The sequence below is a fragment of the Nicotiana tabacum genome, chromosome 22, assembly GCF_000715075.1.
Source record: "Nicotiana tabacum cultivar K326 chromosome 22, ASM71507v2, whole genome shotgun sequence".
NCBI lineage: Eukaryota > Viridiplantae > Streptophyta > Magnoliopsida > Solanales > Solanaceae > Nicotiana > Nicotiana tabacum.
In genome coordinates, this window is record NC_134101.1 from 176,106,807 (window position 1) to 176,123,568 (window position 16,762).

Here is a 16,762-nt window from a genome sequence, read left to right on the forward strand (position 1 = left end):
GAGAGAAACTGATATATTATTCGAGTTCAAACTGATGTACATAATGAACTGAAATCTCTTCTATTTATAGAAGAAAGGAAGCTGTCGTGTAAGCTGCTACTATACCAGATATGGATAATCTTCTACTGAGAGCAATGTTTATCCATAACGGAGTACTGAAAGGATAAGCTTATTATACTCTATATGGATAATCTTCTACCGAGGGTAATGTTTATCCATAACTGGGTACTGAAAGGATAAGCTTATTATACCCGGTATGGATAATCTTCTACCGTGGATAATATTTATCCATAACTGGGTACTGAAAGGATAAGCTTATTATATCCGGTATGGATAATCTTCTACCGGGGGTAATGTTTATCCATAACCGGGTATCGAAGTGATAAGCTTCTTCAGGAAGCTTATTTCCAATAGAGTATTTAAATAGATAAATATATTTACGGTGGAGTCCCATATAGATAAGTTTCTTCAGAAAGCTTATTTACAACGGAGTACTAAATGGACATCCATAATATAATATATTTATAACATAACTCAATTAAATAAGAAGAATAAGTGTTCATAACAAATTTTTTTGGGTCAACTCATATCTAGTTTAAATTTGATAAGAAATTCAACATGCAACGAGGTTTTTATAATTATGCAAACCTCTATTTTTTATTACTATCAACTTTTCCTCTGATATTGAAAAAGTAAAAGTCTTTCATATTATTTTAATGGCCTAAATTTGATGTAAAATGCTGAGTACGTATTTCTTTTCTGAGCCTTTAAGTTGTATTCACATACTTAACGTGAAAATATATTTACATAATTAGGTCTTAAAAACTAACTGCATGAATGTACTACATTATGTACGAAATGATATCCTGGCAAAAAGATAGATAACCTGTTAGAGTTGGTTAAATTATGTTTAAAACTTTCTACACAAAAAAATAAAATATAAATTAAGTTCTTCCAATATTACTACTTTACATATAGAATTCTAAGACTTTCTTTCTATCACATACTCTCATGGAATACAAGTTATATATAAATTATATGTAAATTGTAGCTTCTGATCGGATATTGGGAAAAAAATTGTATATAAATTGTATATAATTGTAGCTTTGACCAAATTATGTATCACACACCAATTATATTCAAGTGGCATATAAATAGTAGATTTTAATAGAATTTGTATATATTTTATAAAAAAATAGTTACTTTTCCGTAAATATAAAAATCTAGTTAAAACCAGGTAAATAGTTTAAATTTTTTGTATATATACAAAAAGAATTCCAAAAGAAAAAGGGAAATTTTCATAAAGCATTATCTTTTAGTAGTAATTAGTCATTTATAGATACCATTTGCTATATTACGGATTATAGATATCTTTTCTGTGGTTACAAGATGTATTTGATGTATTTAAGCTATTGTATTCATGAAAACAGTAGCAAAAATAGGCGTGAATCAGGGAAGTCCAGCTAATCAGTTGTTGTATTCGAGTGTATTCGACTGTATTCATGGAGTGAAACATGGGATTACAACTGGACAGATTATTGTATTCGACTGTATTCACAGTGTGAAATAGGAGATTACACTGTTTTTAAAATAGAAAGTGAATCAATTAACATAATAGACTCCTAATATAACTCAACAAACTCAATTATAACACACAAATTTTGTATTTTCAGTTATAAAAAAGATTCTCAACCGAAAATACCCCAAAAATATAGCAATCTTCAGAGAAATTATATAAAACATCTGAATACATAAATTATATTAATTAAAAAAACATATGAATACATTCATGGCATATAGCGAGAGGGTGAATACAATGAAATACCTAGAATACAGCGGGATACATTGAAATACAATAAAAAAAGATAGTGAATATAATGAAATACAGCGAGATACACTGAATTACAATAAAAAAAAGACAATGAATACAAGGAAATATATTAATAGAAAATCAAGTTGCTCATCCCCAAACTCCGTTATCTTTGTTCAAGAACAAACTCTAATTTTCGGTGAATTTATCAGAGGTACGTCAGAGGTAAAGAACTCCGGTGCGGGAAGAGAGCTATCCCGCGAGAAGACATAGCCGGGATGAGAGGAAATAACAGCAGCGCCTACACAACAACCTAGGGCCGATATCACTTCCTCTTCTTCCATTCTTCCAAAACTAAATACAAAACACAAATTATCTTCCAAAACAAAAATTAAGCCAAACTTGGAACATTTTCTAATCCGAATGCCATAGAGCCACTTTAATGGAAGAAATTGCTAGATGAATTGTACTAACATTATCACTGAAAACAGCTAATTTGGGTACTTCATTATCTGCATTACTGCATCAATTCGATGCAAGAATTGATCAGAATGAAAAAAAATTAGTGTGGGTGAGAGGAATTTTGAGATTAAGCATTGTGTTTTCAGGGAATGGGGGAAGAGAATGAGATGTATCAAAGTAGAGAGAGAAAGAAAATAGTCTAATTGAATAGTATATTTAGTGGCTTAGGGCTAGGAGGTAACCAAATTAAATATTTTGCTATAAACCTTAAAAGGTATCTATAGAATATAATTTTTTTAAATAATATTTATTTAAAATAAATAAGGTGTTAACCTTTGCTAACTTAACTGGTCCAATACTGCTTGTTTTATTTTGGCAGATTTATTACAAGAGATGAACTAAGACATGCTATGTCAGAATATGGAATGGGGGATGAAGCTACAATCCATGTTTAAAATGTAATCCACGTGGCTGTAACCCCACGCCGCTGCTGCTGTAGTTGTTAAGGGTTTAGCTAATTTCATTTCTTTCTGAGTTCTCCCTCCCTCTCTCACACACACAAACAGAGAAGCTGGGGTTTTAGGGTTGTTGTTGTGGTTCCAAATGGATAGATACCAAAAAGTAGAAAAACCGAAGCAGGAATTACCCATAAATGAGAACGAGATCCGAATCACCTCACAGGGTTTGGTTCGTAACTACATCACCTATGCCACTACTCTTCTTCAGGTACTCACCATTCCGATTCCTTTTTCGCATTTTTTCCCGTTTCACTTTTGTTTTTGCCATTACCAAAAATGGATTCCTGTGTGTTGTTTCTTCTTCATTTTATAATATTTTTGTTCTTCTATTGGATTGGAACGATGCTTCTAATATTTGTTTTTATTGTGGAATTAAAATGTGACTAAGGGGCTTACATGGGCATAATTAGACTGCATTAATCTTCAGCTTTATCCTACATTTGTTAGGTTAAGTTATATTACCGATTGCAAGCTTTAAAAGAGCTTAATAAAAGGGAAAAAGTGATTGGGTGGTGGTGTTTTTTTTTTTGGGTTGGGTGGGGGGTGAGGGGTGGGGAGGGGTTGAGTAGGGGGAAGTGAAAAGCTCTGCAAATTCTAAAGTGGCTGTGTTGATATGTACATTTATGTACGAGAAGATTGGCAACATGAGAACACACCTAGTGCATTTTCCTGGCCATAAAATGGTTAAGTACATTTTGATATATACGACAAATGTGACTCTGCTTTGCAATGTGAAATATTAGGGTAGCTTTTGCATTAATAGGCAGCCTGCTTGCCTAATTTGATGCATATCAAAGTCAAACGGCTGTAAATTTCTACGATACAGCAAATAAAAAGTGGAAAGGTAGAGGAAAATGGGGTCTCTGTAATTGCTTGATATTTTTTATGATGCAGATTAGAAAACTGCTGGTTTCTTCTAAATCTTTGAGAATTTCCCCAGTATTTGTCTTGGACTGCTTTTTGTTGCATTCTTACATGAAGCAACCTAAATTAGGAGGTTTAAGGTTCTCTGCTAATTCAAAATATGCTTTTCAAATCAAGATTCGATAAACTGTTTGACAGACGTTGCTGGTCTGAGCAACCTTCTTTTGTCCGTTGAAACTAAACTATCAATTTCAGTATTAATATTTCACATCCCGAAAATATGATTGTTTCAAGTACTAAAATGAGTGGTTATAACCAATCAATCAATTAAAACACCTCAATTCTACATTAGTTGGAGTGGCTATAGGAATTCCCTTTATTCATTTAATTCTATTCAAGTCATTTCATTCCAATACTAAATAATTTGAAGGTGTTTGGCTAAGCTTATAAGCTGGTCAAACTGGCTTATAAGCACTTTTTGGCTTATCTACGCGTTTGGTAAAATTAAAAGTGCTTATAAGCCAAAAATAAGCCAAAAGCCATAAGTTGGTCTCCCCCAACTTATCAAATTTTAGCTTATAAGCACTTTAGGTTTGACCAAAATATTTACTATTCTATCCCTAAAATACTTCTTTTTAAAACAAAACTCTTCGTATACCCAGTTCTTCAGCTGCTTATTATTAATTTCAGCACTTTTATCCAAACACATAACTGCTTATTTTTTAATTCAACTTCAGCACTTAAAAGTGCTTTTCAGCACCTAATGCTTATCAGCTACTCTAAATCAGCTAAGCCAAACAGGCTCTTTGTCATTTAAGAAAAATGGACTTTGTGAAATTATATGTTTTCTGAATCTTACTTCGGACCTAATGCAAGTATAGAATGTCAAAACCTTAACCTCATCTAGTTAATAACACATATGTGGATTCTTTACTTTCATTGTCGCATATAGGGATTTGTGTATTTGGAGGTCTAGTTAGAACATTGCAAACCATCTCAGGCAGCATTGTATCATTTTATCATCAATATGTTCTGTTTGAGCCATCTGTCAGATGTGTTCTAATCTCGTATGATCTTGCGCGACCACATGGTAGTCTTAACATCCATAGTTCTGCGATACTCATCTTATTGATATATGGTACTTCTAAGGCTCAATATTTAATCTTACTTGGCATCGCTAGTTTCTTTTATTAAACATTATCATGCAAATAGCATTCTTTTTATGGAATTTGACCATTAATATTATTGGTCAGCTCATCCATTGGTGGATGATTCTCTTGGTCATTTGGCCTTTACAATAATAAAACCAGCATTTTTCTGTTAGCTGCTAATGCAAAGTTCTAATCATAATTGAGCGTTCAGGAGAGGCGTGGGAAAGAGATTGTCTTGAAAGCAATGGGTCAGGCAATTAGCAAAACAGTTGCTATAGCAGAGATCATTAAGGTAGCTTGGCATAGATGGTTTTCTTTCTCTACTTTTTCTCTTCCTTCTCCTACTTTTATATATTAAGATGTAACCCAATGATCTCAATCGTTTGCAGAGAAGAATGCCTCAACTGCATCAAGACACAGCTATCAGCTCAGTAAGCATAACAGATGTATGGGAGCCTCTTGAAGAGGGTCTTTTGCCGTAAGTTCCAATCCTGATTTGCTCCCATAATGTTTTGTTTTTGCAGTGTATATCCCAAAGCATGAACAGTATGCATGTGGTACTAATTTCTTGAAATTGGTTTCTATGCAATAAAGTGTGGAGCAGACCCGCCATGTGTCAATGATTTCGATCACCTTGTCAGCAAAGGAACTGAACGCGAATTCCCCTGGGTAACTCTCTGCCTTTGTCTGATTCTATGAAGTTTGCTCCTCCTGTTGTTTGACAATGCATCCTGGCAACTAATCAATGATCTTTGTTTGAATTGTTCTTTCCTATGGTAGTTACTGTATTTTTATGGTGTCTTATCGCTGAAATATTGTGGCTATAACTGATTACTATCGTACTTGTCTTGGCTCAAATGTAACTTCATGTTCATAGGTATCAAGCTCCTTCTGGGGTTGAGATTGAACAGATGAAGCCACAGTACAGAAATTACCAGCCTCAACTGCAGCAACAACCACCTAGACAAACACGGGCAGTCTACTATGCGGGTAATGAAGGTAATGAGGAACCAGACAAAATCACTAGATAAAGATATTTGCAGAATTAAACTCGACGTAGGTGGAAAATTGCATAACTTCTTGAATTACTACAACTTTATTTTAGATTCATATGGTCGAGGACGAGGTCGTGGTAGAGGGAGGGGACGTGGTTGGAGCAGAGGTGGATATGGAAACTATCAAGGTAGTCTTCCATTACTTTAAGATCTCTGGGAAGTAATACGCTCATTAGATGCAGGGATGATGTAATACCTAACCGTTGCTAATTTTATTTTAACAGAAAATGGTGATTACTCGAACTGGGGCCGAGAAAATGGTGGTTACTCAAACTGGGGCCGAGGTGGGGGCCGTGGTGGATGGGGATATCCTGGTAAGTGTACTTCTTGAGTGTCCATATAGTACTGCTTCTATGGATACTTTCTTGGGTTTTAACTATGATATTTCTTACAATGTTATATTATGTATTTGCGTTGAATCTTTGTTTATGCATATGAACTTAGGCTCTGAATATGGAAGAGGCAGGGGTGGAGGTGGCAGAGGTTATGGCCGTGACCGTGGCCGTGGACGAATGGGCCCCCGTCCAAGAGGTGGTGGCAACCAGGCTTAGTTGGGGATTGGCACTCTGGTTTTTGCACACTTGCTTTGGCTTAGTGGTTCTTTCTGTCCAAAGTATGTCTAAAGAAAATTGTGGGTTGTTTCATCTGTGGGTTAAGCAGTGATTGTGTTGTTTTTACAGCATCGTCGAATGTGGGAAAAGCTTATATGCTCTATTTGCTTTTAACGAAGCCAAGGTCAAATAGCCAATTTCTGGTTGCCGTCTATTCGATTTACTGGGGTTGCATTATCGTTGCTGTATTTATTCAAGTATAGGTTTTTTTTTTCCTTGTCTTTGAGAGATTTGATATTTTGGTATTTCTTTCCCTCAAGGACTATACGCAGGGGACCATCAATTTGAAGATAGACTTGATAAAATGCCAAAACTTTTATTCCATATTTGGTCAAGTTAACAACGTCGCTTAAGATGTCCGAGTTCATAACTCTAGCAAGGACAAATTGATAAAAGAAATGATAAAATGATGACTCGGAGAATTGTAGAACATATTATTCTGCTTTCAAAATAATCTACCTGGCTTCTCGTAGACTAATTTCAGCCGGTTAGATGGTTTTTTTAATTGATATTTCTTCTCTTTCTTTGACTCTGGTCTAGAAGTGGTCTTTTATTTGCTATTGATAGATATGAAGTTTCCCATTAAGCAAATACCAGAAGAATTTCTTTGACAAAATATTAACAAAGACAAACCCAAATTACTCTGGTTACACTTGAGGAAACTTGTTTTGTTACTTTCGTATTTAGTGGGATGGCCTGAACTGGAGTAAGTTTAGTAAACCATTTAAATATTGAGAAATGAACCAAGTTGGAATTCATTAGAAAAATAGGGGCTTCTACATATGTAGGAATTCCAAAACTGAATTGACACTTACAATAACATACTTTCAATTGGCATAACAGGGAAGGGAAAAGAAAAGTCTAGAAGGGTGTTTTGATTGGCTTTTAAGCTGATCAAATCAACACTTATTTTTTTTAGCTTTTTTCAATGTTTGACAAAATAAATAAAAAATGCTTAAAACAATTCAACAGTCATAAGTTGAGTATTATATTGTTTTTTTGCCTAAAAAACACTTGAAATCTGATCAAACATTTTACATTCCTATCCCTTACACTTTATTATAATTTCCAAAACCCTGCCTCTGAGTCTGAAGAGACACACAACTGGTAGTAGAGTATTATATTTTGAGGATACCAATAAAATTTATAGAAGTTGGTAAAAATGGTGGATCAGTTTTGGAAGTATTATTCGAATATTAATTAACATAAACGGTCAGTGAATCTTTGGATAGGATACACTTACACGCACTTTGAAATAAAATTTAAAGAGACCTCTAAGTTGGATAAATCAACAATATTAAGGAAAGATCTGTAAATGAATGGTCGACGTAATTAGGTAGGAAAGCTTAATCACAAGGTTACCCAAAATATATATAAACATTATACAAATAGAATTTAAAGCAAATAAGGTTTATATATAGACAAAATTACTCTCATTGTCAATTGGCCCAACATTTTAACAAAATTGGGCCTATATTTTCCCTTCTTACCCGATATGGCCCAGTTTATACATAAGTTCAAAAATTATTTTCATCGATTAGCCACATTATTGTCCCACTCTTTTTCTTTATGCGGAGGATTTTTTTCCATACCCAAATCAGTTTTTTCTTTCAGATTTTCTCCCCACCCCTCTTTCTCTTTCATTTTCAATTCGCTCTTGCTTTTTTTTTTTCTCTCTCTCTCTTTCACTCTGGAAAAATAGTCGAGTTCTTCTTCAAATTTCATTGCTCCGTTTCATTTGTATCTTCCTCTTCCACAAAATAACACTGTTGAACAATCCACACTGGATCTATCTTTTGTAATCTTTTTCTTTTCGATTCAGTGCTCGCCAAAGCTGATTCCGACTTTGACATTAGAGGATCCTTTTATTCCCATTCGAAGAAAAAGAAAATATTGAGTGGTTATTTCTTTTGATTCTTGTATTCTAAGTTATGAAATCTCCTTTTTGGTAATTTTTCCTTCCTTCTTCTTCTTCTTCTTCTTCTTCTTCTTCTTCTTCTTCTTCTTCTTCTTCTTCTTCTTCTTCTTCTTCTTCTTCTTCTTCTTCTTCTCACTTTTAATGACTTCCGAAGGGAGGAAGAATGATGTATATGTTGTATATAACTATATATACATTGTATAATCATATATAACCATGTATATTTGTGTGTATTCTCATAGTTATACAGAATTATACATGATTATACACAAGTATACAAGATTATACATATTATACAACATAGATAATTGTAAAAAAATGTTTGAATTTCTTGCCTTCAGACATTGTGTATTATTATATATTTATATATAATTAACGTATGACTATGTATAACAATGTATATAAGGTGTTTAATAATGTAAACTTTTATTTTTTTTCCAGTGAAATAAGAATTTTCCTTACAAAACTTTGAATTTTGCAAAAAAAAAAAAATTAAAATTATAGACTTTAAGGATGAATATATTTTTTACTTCAACTTCCTGATATTGTGAATTTTAGAAAATACTATAAAGAGGGAAGTAAAAAATAAATAAGAATGAAAATGGAAAAAAAGGAAAAGATAAAAATGAAAGCAACATGTGGAATCTGATTTAGGCGTGATTATGGGTGTAGTTGACGAAGTTCGACGAAATTTGCGAGTTTGACTTGTTTTCATAAAATTGATTAATGTTTGTGGGCTACTCGATGAAAACCGTATTTGTGGGTTAGGCGGGTGAAAAGTACTTTCTCCAAGTGTATTTTCACGAAATACCTGCAGGATCATCATTAGGACCATCATACTTGCCGACCATCGATGAACTGATCGGATTAACCAACCAAAGTTGGCTTCAGTCATTATGTATTGAACAGAAGCAAAAGCCTCAGTAACGGTCGGACGATAGTAAAAAGTCATAGCAAACCCAGTAGCTACTTGTACTAAAAAACAAGTAAGCGTAATTCCGCCTATCTCAATAAAGTATATGATTGGTTCGAAGAACGTCTCGAGATTAGTGTTTAAATTCATTCTTTTAATATTATTTTAATGGATCTTTATTATATCAATCAATAGAATATATTTAACGTTTATAACTGAAAATTTAAATAACTTTGAATATAATATTTTTCCTAACCTATAATGGCTATCATTATAGCTATCAAAATCAACTTGACTTTTGAAGATAATGAATTTGATGTTTGAAATGTTTTAGCTTAATTGCTTTAATTGTTATGTAAAGTTTCTTTATTTAACGTATAGATGTCTAACTTTGGGTTATATATATGAATATGTTTGTGTTATTTTGAGAGTGTGGAGAAAAAAGTAAAAACTTTCCTTCTAATTTTCTTCTATTGTGCTAGGTTTATTTTGATTAATCTTTGTTGTTCTGCTCCTAGTTTATACTAGAAGAGCTTGTTGAATTTTGGGGAATACGCCTAATTTTATTCATTACGGTGTGGGCAAAATATCCTTATGGATAGTGTCCTTGATACGCCTCAAGCTAATTCTTTTATTCTCCAAATTATCAAATTTTTCTAACAATCTTAAGGATATTTACACTATTTTATTATGGAGAATCAAGTTTGACGTTGTCCAAGTTATTTTTAAAAATGGGACATGTACTTCAAGTTTGCATAATGTTCTTATGGGGTTCAAATTATTTTTGTGAGGTACAAAGTATTACTCCAAGTCAATGAGCATTCTAAGAGATGCTAAAGATGGTACTATACCTTAAAAGACAGTGACTTCTTCTACGCTTGATATGTTTGTGTATGACATAAAATTTAAGTATATATACTAGATATGCATAATTGGTTTAATATCTCCTTAGTTTTTTTTATTCTTTTCTGCCTATTCCCGTAAGAATATAATAGGCAGAACTTTGGCATCAAGTTGATATATATAAGATGGGAAAAAAGTGACTCTTAAGTTTCTGTGAATTTTTTTGAAATGATGGAAAAGCTCATATTGTATTTTTGTTTCCATTAATCTTTAAAACTGTGAACTTTTTATGTTAAGTTGATCTAGTAAAAATGATATTAAGTTGTCTTATAATAGACAAATATAAAGAAGAAAAATCATCTACCTTGCTTATGTCTCTCATCTTTTACGTGGCACATCAACTGGATATATTCTACTTCTTTAAGAATATTTATCCATCTTTTAATTAAAATATTATTCTCTTAAAATATTTGTTGATGATGATATAGTATGGGTAGTTGTTCATAATCTTATGAAATATTAAAATTTTTGCCTTACATTTATTGAACTATGGCATGACTAATTTTATTTGAGTCATGAGAATATCAATTTGGTCCTATAAATAAAGTCTTTTAAAATGATTTATAAATGACACATTATCTACTCTAAGGTGCTATGAAGTTTTGATTCTTTTTGTATGAAAAATAATTAATATGAATAAATTACTACGATGATGTGATGTAGTCAGAAATAATACATGAGATAAGACCTCCATATTCTTTTGAATCTAATAATGTAGCTAAATAGAAAATAAATCTTCGGGGCGGAGCTATATTATTAGCTTGTTATTTATAAAGTAGAACTCTTTATGACATGTGAAAAGGTTATCTCCTTAACCTTAAATTTTCGGAAATGTGGGGGACCATGGTGTCTAGATTTATATAGCTTGATCCTAAGAAGGAAAAATGTGAGAAAAAATTATTTATTAATGTTATAATAATGCCTTACAAAATTGAGATTTTTTGTGGTAAAAAATTAAATTGGAAGATAAAAAATGTGTTATATTTATAGCTCCAAAAAGTTATATTAATTTGGGTCTCTTAGTCATTTGGGCGAAAAAATCATTGAATTATGACCCATTTCTTACTGATTTTAGATATTTCTGTAGAAGTTAAAGTTGCTTCTATATTATGAAAATTTTACTTTGGTACTTGACTATGGAAGATACAAAAAAAAAAAAAAAATTCTTATATGTTGAGAGATGTTTCAAAAGGCACTTGCATGAAAATCAAGTTTTATTTCATTTGAGATGATTTTATGTCTTACTTGAGAAATACTATGAATTAGTATTCTGTATGTGAATTTTCCACTGTTTTAGAATGATACAGTGATGATATTGAATCTTTGATTCATATGAGAAAAGCTCAATAGTAATTGTGTGATCACATTTTGGTGGGTATTGTGGTACTAAAATTGCCTGGAAGTGAGGTTAATTAAGCAACCTCTTGGTGAGTTAAACCGATAATAATTATGTCGATGAATTGTGATTGTCAAGGTGCAATAGCCATTGTAAGAAAATAAATCTTTCAATGGGAAGAGTAAACACATTCTCTTGAGACATAATGGGATAAAGCAATTGCTTAGAGATGAGATGATATAGCAATTTCTTAGAGATGAGAATATTCTATATATATTATGTGTAATCAAAAGAGGATTTGGCCGATCCTTTGACTTATAAGTGAAACATCGAGGGATTGAGACTTTTTTCAATTAGAGATGTATCAACAATGATGGTAACCTAACCTATGTGATTAGAGATCCCATGAAGTAGGTTCATATGGGTAATAACAAGTCATTAATTGATCAAATATGTACTGTAAAAATATGTCTCTTCCTGTAGTGTGTGTATATAGTGCAAGGCTGCAAGGAACGTGAGATTGAGTTATTAAACTCTTAATCCAATAATCCATGGCCTTTTATAGGTGGTATATTATGCTGCAGAATACACTTGATGGATGAACCTATATGAGTGTGGAGTGGGGCCGCTCTTATGAAATTTGTGGTGAAATTTCTAGAGCACTCATGAAAACCAGGCGCGAGCATGACCTATTAGTGCAAAACCGCGAGAAACAATAATGTGTATAGGGGTATAATGTGATAGATAAGACACTAAACTTACAAAAGAATGCTTGGTTCATAGAAGTTTTAAACTTTACCAATTGTTCTGTAAGCTTAATCTTATTTTATCTAGGTCTAGTTCATAGTTAGAGACACCAGATTCGACGCATTATACTCATTTATGAAAACCCAACGAAATTTTTTATTTTACTCTATTATATTCTTTTTGAGTTATGTGGGGGATGGTTAGAAAAATGATTTTGATAACTAAAAAAGAAATATTCAAATTTATTAGTATAGATTCACTCCTTTAATATTATTTTAATGGGTCTTTATTATTATTGCTCCTAAACGCACACGCAAGTATACGCGGTCGACAAGTAATATAGGATTGTAAGTTCAGATATCGTACGCACAGGGACCTGTGATTAACTATCAACTACATGCCCATTAAGAGCTATACCTGGAGTCGAGCTAACTGCATAGGCAGAGGGGAACTTTCCTAAAAAGCCTAATAGCAATTAACCGCATTGGAAACGACGAATCACACTCTGAAAGGAGGTTCCCTCTCAATAGATGTCATCTTCAAAGTAGAGGTTTGTGGTAACGGTGGACTGACAGATCAGCTCCAAGGCCTGAGTGCCTAGGTTACAGTGGTAAAAGTCGCTGCCGATGAGTTCCAGCTGCCAGAGTCTTCGATAAGAAAGAGGCCTCTGAGTAAACAGAAGTGAGATCTTTCTAGTTCTTGAACTAGCCTTCCCCAGCTTGAAGTCAAGTGAGGAACTCTTTCTCTTATATAGGCTATTTTGCCTTGAAATCCCATTCTATCCATCTTATTCTTCTGTGTAAGTAAAGACTAGCAGGGCATTCTCTTGCATCAATTCCTCTCTCACTCACGATGAAAGCTAAGAGCTTGCTCGAAGACAGCCTTTACTTCATTCTTTCAACCTATTTGTGCAAGCAACCTATTTATTCCCTTTCTCTTAGGAAAGACCTAGAAAGATCACTCCTAAAAGAAGCCTTTCCACTTTCTGGCGGGCATGCCTTGCAAGTCTCGTATGGTGGCGATTTTGATATGCCACTTGGATCTCACTTTCCTGAAGTGCTATCCTAAGTGCGTACTGGTTCATCAGCGACGGGTGATTTCTGATCACGTAAAAAAAACCTTGTTCTATTTGTCTTTTTTTTTTTTTCAATTAGTTAGTAAGTAAGTTCTCTTAGTCCCGAAGAGAGAAAAGTCACCTCGGTAAAACTTTGGAATAAAGATCGTCGAGCCGCCGATAACTCCCAGGGTTCACTAAAACAGGGGATACTCCGATTTTTCTAGTTAGAATGGATTGGTCGTACCTATCCAATCAATAATTATTTATTACTGACTCGCTATTCACTCGATTTTTGGGTCATAATCATTATGTAGGAGAGATGGCCGAGTGGTTTAAGGCGTAGCATTGGAATTGCTATGTAGGCTTTTGTTTACCGAGGGTTCGAATCCCTCTCGTGATTCAGGCAATCCAATCTTCCGTGTGTAAGGCGGAAGCCCCCAAAAATGGTTTTCAAAAAATGGGTGATCAAAAGATCGAATTATTATGCCTATCTTGGTGGTCGTTACTTTTGGTGGTCTTTCTTAGTCAAGTGGCTTTCACTCCTCCAGTTCTATTATTATTGACTTGACTTATTATTATAAAAACTACTCACTATCCAAATGAAAGACGATCGATTATCTATCCAAGAAGATAGAGAGTCCCACATACGAGAAAAGGTCACAAATACAGTTGAACCAAGTAACATTGCAAAGGCATAATGATAGTAGGGTCGGGATATCCCCGCCCTCCGAACCGGACGTGAGGGTCTCTCCTCATCCGGCTTTCTGCAGGGTCCAAGCGAACCCACTTAAAATCTTTATTGAACTATGACCGGCCATCATATTAGCAAATAAATGTATTCCTGAGCTTAATGCTCGAAAACAATAAGGGATTAGCTCAAGGAGTACTAAAAAAGGTGCTAATGGCTAAATTAAACCAAGCAATTAATCTATTCAAGCAAATCCTAAAGTACGAATATTTAGCTAAAACTAATCTAAAGTAACAAACTAAGAGATTAAAGAAAATAAGTTGGCTAATTATAGAGACGAATTTAATGTGAGTGAATATTCTAGAGCTATGAGTTAACTAACAATCTTGTTGAGTTTTCCACTTAAATCGTCTAATTAATTTATCTGGTTTATTGGTTGACAGAGTTAATATTGCTCGTAGCCTTCTCCTAAAGTACAACTCGTCTATTCAAGCTAATCTAACGCCTATATTCCTATGGAATTAGAATTAACAAGAACGCATTTATAATTCCCGTATAATAAACAAAAGTAATATATGAGGCGATATACATAGAAATATATATGCTTTAAGCTAAACATCAATAGGAATATACCTAATCGTCTTGCTTGGTTATTATACGGGAATTATAAATGCATTCTTGTTAATCCTAATTCCATAGGAATATAGGCGTTAGGTTAGCTTGAATAGGCGAGTTGTACTTCGGGAGAAGGCTACGAGCAATATTAACCCTGTCAACCAATAAACTAGATAAATTAGTTAGACGATTTAAGTGGAAAACTCAACGGGATTGTTAGCTAACCCATAGCTCTAGAATATTCACCCATATTGAATTCGTTGTTAAGTTTGTCCTTGTTTTCTTTAATCTCTTTATTTGTTACTCTAGATTAATTTTAGTTAAATATCATACGTTAGGATTCGCTTGAATAGATTAATTGTTTGGTTTAATTTAGTTGATAGTTAATCACAAGTCCCTGTGGGTATAATATCTGGACTTACAATCCTATATTACTTGTCGACCACGTATACTTGCATGTGCGTTTGGGAGCAACACCTATCCTAACTGCAAATCCGCTCCTCCTTAGAGTTAAGATCTTGCTCTACTCAATCTTATATGCAATCTAGAATTCCCTCTCCCGAGTTCAATCCTAGATTCGTAGATAGTATTCAATTGGTGATCAAGCAATCAAATAATTAAGCGCAAGATGAATAAATAAACCAATATGATAAAATAACAAGAACAATTCAAGCTTCAAACTACAACGTTCATGTAGCACCCAAAACTCTAGAACTAATAAACTATGAAATTAAAGGAAGAGAAGAGAAGAAAAACTAGTTAGAAGCCTCCCCGAAGCGTGGTGTATATTTCCCCACGTGAATTCTCTTTCAAAGTATGTTAGATATTACCAAAGTGGCGTCCTCCTCTAAAACAAATGGGTTTAGTCTTGCTTTTATACGTGTTGGGTAGGTCTAGGGCCGAATAAACCGTGTCCTGGGCAAAATAGGACAAAATCCGCGTCAACAACGCCCTGGGTAGTGCCAAGCACCCACCAGGGCACTGCCTCAAACTTCCATTCTGCCTCCAGCGCCACAGGTGGCGCCAGGCGCTTCCTGTGGTGCCCAAATGCTCAATTCATCCGGTTTTGTTCGTTTTGGCTCAAATCTTGCACTTTTCGCCCCTAATTGCTCCCGAATTATTCCTACACATAAAAACGCTTCAAATTAACATAAATCATAGCATTTAACATCCCAAATTCACGAAACAAAAGTAAAATATGAGGCGATATACATAGAAATATATATGCTTTAAGCTAAACATCAACACCCCACACTTAAACTCTTGCTCGTCCTCGAGCAATGGGACTATCTAATAAACCCCCAACTACGTACAAGTATCAATTATAGAGGAGCACTTTAGCTTTTAACCAAACACTATACCCTTGACTATTATCAATACCGGCACACAAGCATGAACACACAAAATTTCACATTCTTCCCGTTTAAGCATGCCCAAATATAACCCTTCAATTCAATCAATTTCAACAACCTATTTGTTACCACCCAACCTCAAAAGCCGACTTGCAACCACTAAGCACCCTCAATTCATGCACTTACCCAACACAAAAGTTTACAACATTACCAATCATTCATGAGATCATATGCCCTTACCAACAAACAAAAGAGTGAATATAGTAGTCCACACATTCAAATATACTTTTGAATATAGATTAAGGACATCGCACAATTGAACAAAATTCGCTCACTCTCACAAAGAATTCATATGCATCCTGTGGTCGTACCATAAGCTTGCCCGTAATGTATATCTCTACTAATTTAAGCTAGCCAAATCTAGGATCAATTAGGACTTTAAGGTTGTAATGTAGGCTAAGGGACGAGTATGGTACATTTAGAAATAGTGACTAATCCTCCTAAGCACTTTGATACACTACATTCACAATTCAAGCACATATTATTCTCAACCAATTCACTTGCCATATACATCATAGCCATCTTTTCAATGAAGCACTTCTATAATTCCACTAGAACAAATCATTAAGAATCGGAGGTGTGTATTTTCTCCATTATTTGTACTATCATATTTTTTTTTCTTTTCTTGGAAATTTTCTTTTCCTTTCTCTTTTTTTCTTCTTTTCTTCACACGCTCCATACATTAAAGTTCATCGGCTCGTG

General features: G+C 33.9%; 1 protein-coding gene across 1 annotated transcript; it reads left to right on the plus strand.

The window, feature by feature from the left end:
• The first annotated feature begins 2,746 nt into the window (after nucleotides 1-2,746).
• Nucleotides 2,747-6,795, plus strand: LOC107773937 (uncharacterized). The gene is made up of 8 exons (XM_075244892.1): nucleotides 2,747-2,998; nucleotides 5,017-5,097; nucleotides 5,195-5,283; nucleotides 5,400-5,474; nucleotides 5,683-5,804; nucleotides 5,911-5,988; nucleotides 6,085-6,174; nucleotides 6,305-6,795. The coding sequence occupies exons 1-8, from the start codon at nucleotides 2,876-2,878 to the stop codon at nucleotides 6,409-6,411; spliced, it is 765 nt and encodes a 254-aa protein (XP_075100993.1). The 5' UTR covers nucleotides 2,747-2,875; the 3' UTR covers nucleotides 6,412-6,795.
• The last annotated feature ends 9,967 nt before the right edge of the window (nucleotides 6,796-16,762 follow it).